Source organism: Physeter macrocephalus, chromosome 16 (assembly GCF_002837175.3).
Source record: "Physeter macrocephalus isolate SW-GA chromosome 16, ASM283717v5, whole genome shotgun sequence".
Taxonomy (NCBI): domain Eukaryota; kingdom Metazoa; phylum Chordata; class Mammalia; order Artiodactyla; family Physeteridae; genus Physeter; species Physeter macrocephalus.
In genome coordinates this window covers 74,157,160-74,164,507 of record NC_041229.1, presented here as the reverse complement: position 1 = coordinate 74,164,507, position 7,348 = coordinate 74,157,160, and the positions used below count along the sequence as shown (strand labels likewise).

The window sequence follows — 7,348 nt, the reverse complement described above, 5'->3', positions numbered from 1 at the left end:
AAGCAGAAACTAACACACCATTGTAAAGCAATTATACTCCAATAAAGATGTTAAAAATAAAAATAAAAACTTTAAAATGGAAAAAAAAAAAAAAAGACACACATACCCCAATGTTCATTGTAGCACTATTTACAATAGCCAGGAAATGGAAGCAACCTAAATGCCCATCAACAGACGAATGGATAAAGAAGATGTGGTACATATATACAGTGGAATATTACTCAGCCATAAAAAGGAAAAAAATTGGGTTATTTGTAGAGACATGGATGGATCTAAAGACTGTCATACAGAGTGAAGTATGTCAGAAAGAGAAAAACAAATATTGTATATTAACGCATATATGTGGAACCTAGAAAAATGGTACAGATGAACCTTTTTGCAGGGCAGAAATAGAGACACAGATGTAGAGAACAAACGTATGGACACCAAGGGGGGAAAGCAGCAGGGGGGTGGGGCTGTGTGCTAAATTGGGCGATTGGGATTGACATGTACACACTGATGTGTATAAAATTGATGACTAATAAGAACCTGCTGTATAAAAAGATAAATAAAATAAAATTCAAAAGAAAAAGAACTTGGGCTTCCCTGGTGGCACAGTGGTTGAGAGTCCGCCTGCCGATGCAGGGGACAGGGGTTTGTGCCCCCCTCCGGGAAGATCCCACATGCTGCGGAGCGGCTAGGCCCGTGAGCCATGGCCGCTGAGCCTGCGCGTCCAGAGCCTGTGCTCCACAACGGGAGAGGCCACAACAGTGAGAGGTTCACGTACCACAAAAAAAAAAAAAAAAAAAAAAAGAAAAAGAACTTAAAACAAACAAATAAATAATTAATTAAAATATAAAAACATTCTTAGCTCAAGGGCTGTTCAAAAACAGACAGGCTTGGGCTTCCCTGGTGGCGCGGTGGTTGAGGGTCTGCCTGCCGATGCAGGGGAAACCGGTTCATGCCCTGGTGTGGGAAGATCCCACATGCCGCGGAGCGGCTGGGCCCGTGAGCCATGGCCGCTGAGCCCGCGCTTCACAACAGGAGAGGCCGCAGTGGTGAGAGGCCCGCGTACCGCAAAAAAAATAAAAAATAAAAAACAACAAAAAACAAACAGGCTGTATTTGGCCCACAGTCTAGTTTACAAGCCCCTGGATTAGAAGAGTGTATCATTTGAATCTGAGGCCATGAGACTTTAATGATGCCTAATAAGTGTGACAATGGCTGCATTCATCACATTAATGGCATCGTCCATTCAACAGACTACAAGAGCCTGGACTTCTGGAGCCTGTGCCTACCAGGTGAGGAGACAAATGAAAAGGTGAAACTAAATCACACTCCCTCAAACTCACTAACCAAATCCTTCTCTTAATAAGGGGAAAGCACCATTCTCTGGCCCCTGTGAGGTTTTGCTCTTCACTTACGGCCAATGTAGATCTGGTTTTCAAAGGGTATTTCAACCTTCACTAGCACATAAGTTACTTACCAAAGCAAGGTGAAGGCCATCTGGGACAACAGTACCTGGAAACCCAGCAGGTGAAGAGGACTAATACTGTCTAATGCATCCAGAAGGCAGGTCCAACAAGAAGAAAAGGTTGGCTGCATCAGAATACCCCAGGAAGCATGTTAAAAATAGGCTTCCAACCTTAGAGATTCTGATCCGGTAGATCTGGATTAGGGCCAAGTCACAAAATCACTGCATTCATTAGACAACCATGGCTTGTGAATGTGAAAAGAAAGAAGATTAGCATCTAACCAGCTACTGCTAAAGAAAATGGTTTTCCAAACAGCTGAAGAAAGCTAACAGACCTATTCCTAGCACCAGTGTCAAAAGAAATCTGGGTAGACTGAATTTTATGGGTTGCAATGTTACCCCCTCAAAATTCCTGTGTTGAAGTCCTAACCTCCAGTACCTCAGAATGTGACCTTATTTGCAGATGTAATTAGTTAAGATGAGGTCATTCCAAGTAGGGTGGTTCTTAATCCAGTTTGACTAGTGTTGTTATAATAAGGAGAAATTTGGACATAGCCACAGGCACATAGGAAAAACACCATGTGAAGAGACACAGGGAGAAGGCAGCCATCTACAAGTCAAGGAGAGAAGCCTGGAAAAGATCCTTCCCTCCCTCTCAGCCCTCAGAAAGAACCAATCCTGACAACACCTCCACCTCAGACTTCTAGCCTTGGGAACTGTGAGACAGAAAATGTCTGTTGTTTAAGCCACCTTGATTATGCTTTTTTGTTATAACATCCATCCCCAGCAAACTAAACTGAAGGTCATAGGGAAATAAGCGGGCTACTCACAGGATTTCAACACTGAGACAGAAACCCGAATTTCTTGATGTTGCTAAAGTAAAATGTGGGCTGCTCCAGTTACAAAACAGCTACAGAATGACAATAGGCTTGCCACCAGCTTTGCAATACCCATCTCATGCTCTCTTTTTTTACAGAGAATGCTGCTGACCAGAATACCAGGTAGAGTGAGCTTGGAAATTCACACACCCTCCCCCCTCTCAAACAACTATTATTACCTAGCCACTTGTGAATTGTCACCTCTTTTAAACTGCCTGAAGTTATCAGAACCTCCAAACTTCATACTGCATCCAATCTAAATTACCTTCAAATTAAAAAACAAAAAATGACTTTCTGGAGGAAATGTCAGCTTTTCTGTCACTATCCTCTTAAACCATTTAAGCCCTAACTTATTTCTGAGATTATACTTGGTTTACCAGTCTTTTCTCTTGCTTACTCGTTAATTACTTTTATCTTTCCAAACTGACTTTGGAGAACAAAAGGTATTTAGTTGGGGGGTGGAGAACCAACTCCATCTAAAAAATATCCTGGATAGGGAAGACATCCAACTCCTCTGATTAAAATTGCATTACGTGGGCTTCCCTGGTGGCGCAGTGGTTGAGAATCCGCCTGCCGATGCAGGGGACACGGGTTCGTGCCCCGGTCCGGGAAGATCCCGCATGCCCGCGGAGCGGCTGGGCCCGTGAGCCATGGCCGCTGAGCCTGCGCATCCGGAGCCTGTGTTCCGCAATGGGAGAGGCCACGACAGTGAGAGGCCCGCGTACCGCAAAAAAAAAAAAAAAAAAAAAAAAAAAAAAAAAAAAATTGCATTACGTGATTTGGATGCAACAAAGCAATTTAGACTTTCCCCTGGAGAGCCCTATAATGAGATTTGCCTTACGTCATGAAAATCAACTGCTCTATGCCTAATGCAGTAGTGTTTTTATTTTGCTGAGTCACCACCAAAGTCAGGTTGGCACTTGAGACAATGTAACCTGCAGTGTACTAGAACAAAAGTTTCAATGCTGTCAGAGGGCACATGCCTTGTGACTGTCCCTGGGACAGAAAAGACTGCAGGAGCTGATCAGCAGGAAAATGACCCTTCCGAGGAGAGATAATGTGCCAATTCCCGGGAGAGTCAAACTTCTCGCTAATCCACACTTCCCAGCACAGAGCTCAAAACTCAGATGTGTTCCCACGGGCACATGGTAGAACTACAGAAGATTTGTAAATTTGTCCCTACTGAAAGCATAAATAAAATTATTCTTTGGATCACCAGAAAGCCCAGAGAAATACATCTGAGCCTAACTCCTTGGTTGGTATAAACCAATAGTTCTGTGCTCTCCAAATGATTCTGATGCATGGGCCTGTTTATAAACCTACGGTAAGCCCCCATGGCAGCATCATGGTCCCGCATGTTTAATAGACATGTTTAACTCCAGCAAGTAAATTTTGTCAAAGGGATAAACTATAGTCAAGGTATAAATTAAATAAGATGTACGTATTAACACTTGCCCAGGATCTACATAGTAAGCTCTGATTTCTAACTACGTAGTAAAATTTGACTTCTAGACAGAGGCCGACGCAATTTAGAACATCATTAAAAAAAGAATAAAATGTGTGTTAGGATAGTTCTGCGTCAGTTAAGGCTGAATCATCGCTGGAGGCTGCTGAGTCATCACCGGAGGCTAACTGAATCGTGCCTCTGTTCTGATGTTCTAGCCCAGAAGTTTAAAGCTTGGCATGAAAACAGGTTGAAGCAAATCACTCAAGTGAGAGAGAATGCTTTAAGTTTAAGACATTTATAAAGAAACCAAAAAAACTTACTGCTAAGAGCATGAGCCAGTTACTTTTACTCAGACATAATGGTTTGCATAAGTCAGGGCAAGTAGTGACCACGATATCTGCAAAAGGCAAGACCATGTAAATATTTATGACATCTCCAGCACACAGGCCTGAACTCAAGAATTATGCTGAAGGAAAGATGAACTTATAAGTACTATTCAAAGTATAGCAACGGCTAGGGCAGAATATGGAATCTTAAATGATAAGAGCTAATTTACATTTAAGCGCAGCAAATATAAAGCAAAAGAGGGAACAAAAATGGAATCTTCGACATTACTGACCAGAGAAAAGGAAAAAGGGTAGATTGCTTCCTTACCACCCCAGCTTTCTTTCTGGTGGTACCCAGGCAACAGAATCCAACATCATGACCTTGAAAGGCAGAAGCGTAGTCATCCAATTTCTCAAAGTCCACCACTTCTTGATTCTAGACAACAAAGACATAGCTGTATATTACTTGATGTTGTTAAAACACAACAAAACAAAAAAACAGACAGTAATACCCCCTCTAGATTTAAAGAATAAATGACAGAACATTACTAAAGAGTCCACCCACTTAACATCAAATTTTGCAAGCTCATCTTCTCCCACCAAAAAGCAATTAATCTGAATTCAAAAATCAACAATGTACTTATACGTCCACAGTACACTCAATTGGACTAGGTGTGATCTAGATCTCTAAAGTCAGGTTCAATTATAATTTTCTCTCTGGAAAAATAAAAGACCTGTCTGTATACTACCAGGAGAAATACCAATGAGGTATAATGTTGGGGAAGGAAATGGTGTTTGGAGTCTCAAAACCTAGGTTTGAGTCTTGGGTCTGCTACTTACTAGGCATGTTAATAATTTTGGCGAAGTTACTTATATGTCTCAGTTTGTTCAGCAGTAAAATGTGAATGATAATCTTTCCCTCAGTCTACAGCACGACCCACCTGCATTAGAATCAGTCAATAAGTGCTTGACAAAAAGGCATATTCCTAGGTCTCACACCAATACTCCTGAATCAGAAACTGCACTTTTAATAAGCACCCTCGGTAATTCTCATGCCCATGGAAATTTAAGAACCTCCATCTAACCTCTTAAGTTTGTTGTGAAGCTTAAAAAAGAAAAGTTTGGGAAGTTCCCATCATTCAGGACTTTAAATAAAATGTTGCTTTCCCTCTCTACCATTGACTCTTTTCCAAAGCATTTTCCTGGCACCATACACAATGCTGAAGAAAAGTTATGTTTACAAAAAGTGCCTGACCAAAAGAGGCGCCACTAAAACTCAACTGTCAAAGCACAGAACTCGATTTCAGTTTCTAATGACCAGAGGTGTCTGACATGTCCCCATGAAGCCAGACGATGAAGATCACATACTACCTGCCTAAGTCTGAACAAAGATGTCCATTTTAACAGAAAAGTCCTGAGGGACCAAAGACATATGCAAAATGACCTGATCATGGACCTGCAGGAGTCATGAACATTTATTTGTGAGACCATTTGTTATTTGGAATGTTCCACCTGTGGGTCCAGGTTGGTGGCGGAGGGGTCTCAGAATTACACTGTAGTTTAATTTACTGCAGTTCACAAATAACTCCATTTACAAGGGGAAAGGAATCTCCACCAAGCTCAGGCTTCAAATATTTAGGGGATTAACACCAGACTGAAGTCTGGTGTATCAGTGGGTTAACCACGAAAAGTGTAAGTGACAGGAAAGGGACTATGCCACTTACAGACACAAGCCTGCAGCCCTGAGAAGTCAGGCAGGGCAAATTCTTGTAGGTGAATAACCCCACCTCTCAGTGCCATAGACCTTTCCCCCTCTGCAAAGCAATTTCTGAGTTGCTAACTTTAGTGTGTAGTGGACAGGTAGACAAAACAAGCAATGGGGTTGAGAAAATTACCCAAGGTCACAGGTCTTTTTTTTCTAGAATCCAGCTTAAAGGACCCTGGAAGCATGGCTCTTCTCTGTCTCCCTAGACCCCCTTACACTTAGGCCCCATCTTATGGAGACAAAGCCTGAGAGAAGGGCTTTGTCCAAGGCCTTCAGTGAGGGGGAGGCCCACCTGGACCTACAATCCAGCTTCCAGTAAGGCCTCTCACAGACCAATCGTGGTCACGCTCTGAACACCTCCTGCCACCATTGCAGGGAAATGTTCAGCCTTGCGGCATAAAATATGCTCACTCTGAAGAACCACTGCGGGTACATTTTTGAGTCCCAGCTCAAATACCCACCACGTTTTTATAAGCTTCCTCGTCGAAGGTGAGCTTCCTCCGGCCAATCAGCGTGACTTTGGAAAACAGGCCCTGCTCCAGGATTTCTTTCAAGAGCACTCTGCCGGTTTCCCCGCTGGCACCCAAAATAAAGACGGATTTATTCTGCATCCTGAAGTCTTCCCTAAGCCTCGGTAGCGCTTCTTTCTCGGCCATGCTACAGAAATAACATTAACAGGTGCTGGTCTCGGGATATTTAAAGGGACAGCCGTGCTTACCCTGGGAACAAAGGTTATTTGTTCTGGAGGAAGATACGGTTATTCTCTGCAGTCTGGGCGCAGGGGAAAATGCAGAGTCACCCGCAGGGCGGGGCGCCGTATTGGTTCCCCGCTCCTGAGCCAACCCACACCTTGGAAGGGGCTGGCACAGGGAATGCGCCCAGGTACCAGGAGGCCTCGTTCCCCCACGGTGTCCCCGACTCCGGCCCCTCCTGCCTCCGCCCGCAGGGGCGCGGAGCACAGCTTGGTCCCCCACGCGGAGGGTTTACCTGGAGCCGGCCCCCGGCCCCGCGTCCTCAGGCTGCAGCAGGAGCAGCGCGACCATCAGCGCCGCCGCCGCCGCCGCCAGCGCCGCGCTCAGAGCTGCGGGCCGGGACATCCGGCCATCCCTCCAGCCCAGCGCTTTCCTCCCCTCGCCCGACTCTGCGGGGCCCCTCCCCGGTCCGCGCCGACCAGACTTCGTCTTCCGGGTGACTTCGCTCTATCGCTGCTCACCCCGCCCACAGGGGCGGGATGTGGACGGGTGGCCCGCGCGCGCGGACCAGAGGGTTCCTGGGCGCCGGCGAGGGGGGCCCAGAGCACGTGCGCAGCACCAAGCTAGGTAGGAAGCTCGGAGACCACTTCCTAAATATCGGGAATCTCCGGAACCTTCTCCCCGGCGTTCTTCCTCACCACCTGGGCTGAGCTCGCCCTCATCCAAGGCCTCAGCCAATAGACTTGATCTTCGTTGATCCCTTTCTAAAACCTTTAATGTCACCTGT

At 45.2% G+C, this 7,348-nt stretch overlaps 1 protein-coding gene across 2 annotated transcripts in view; it reads right to left on the bottom strand.

The window, feature by feature from the left end:
- The window catches only part of HTATIP2 (HIV-1 Tat interactive protein 2), an 18,660-nt gene extending 11,613 nt beyond the window's left edge, over window positions 1–7,047 (bottom strand). Inside the window, exons 1-3 of one of the 2 annotated variants that reach the window (XM_028501370.2) lie at window positions 6,857–7,047; window positions 6,331–6,445; window positions 4,433–4,540 (exon numbers count right to left, since the gene is read on the bottom strand). In XM_028501370.2, the coding sequence (XP_028357171.1) occupies window positions 4,433–4,540; window positions 6,331–6,445; window positions 6,857–6,966 (333 nt within the window). In that variant the 5' untranslated portion in view covers window positions 6,967–7,047. Of the gene's footprint in view, window positions 1–4,432; window positions 4,541–6,330; window positions 6,527–6,856 lie in introns of both variants that reach the window. The other variant, XM_007122974.4, reaches the window with a different exon arrangement.
- Window positions 7,048–7,348: the final 301 nt, after the last annotated feature.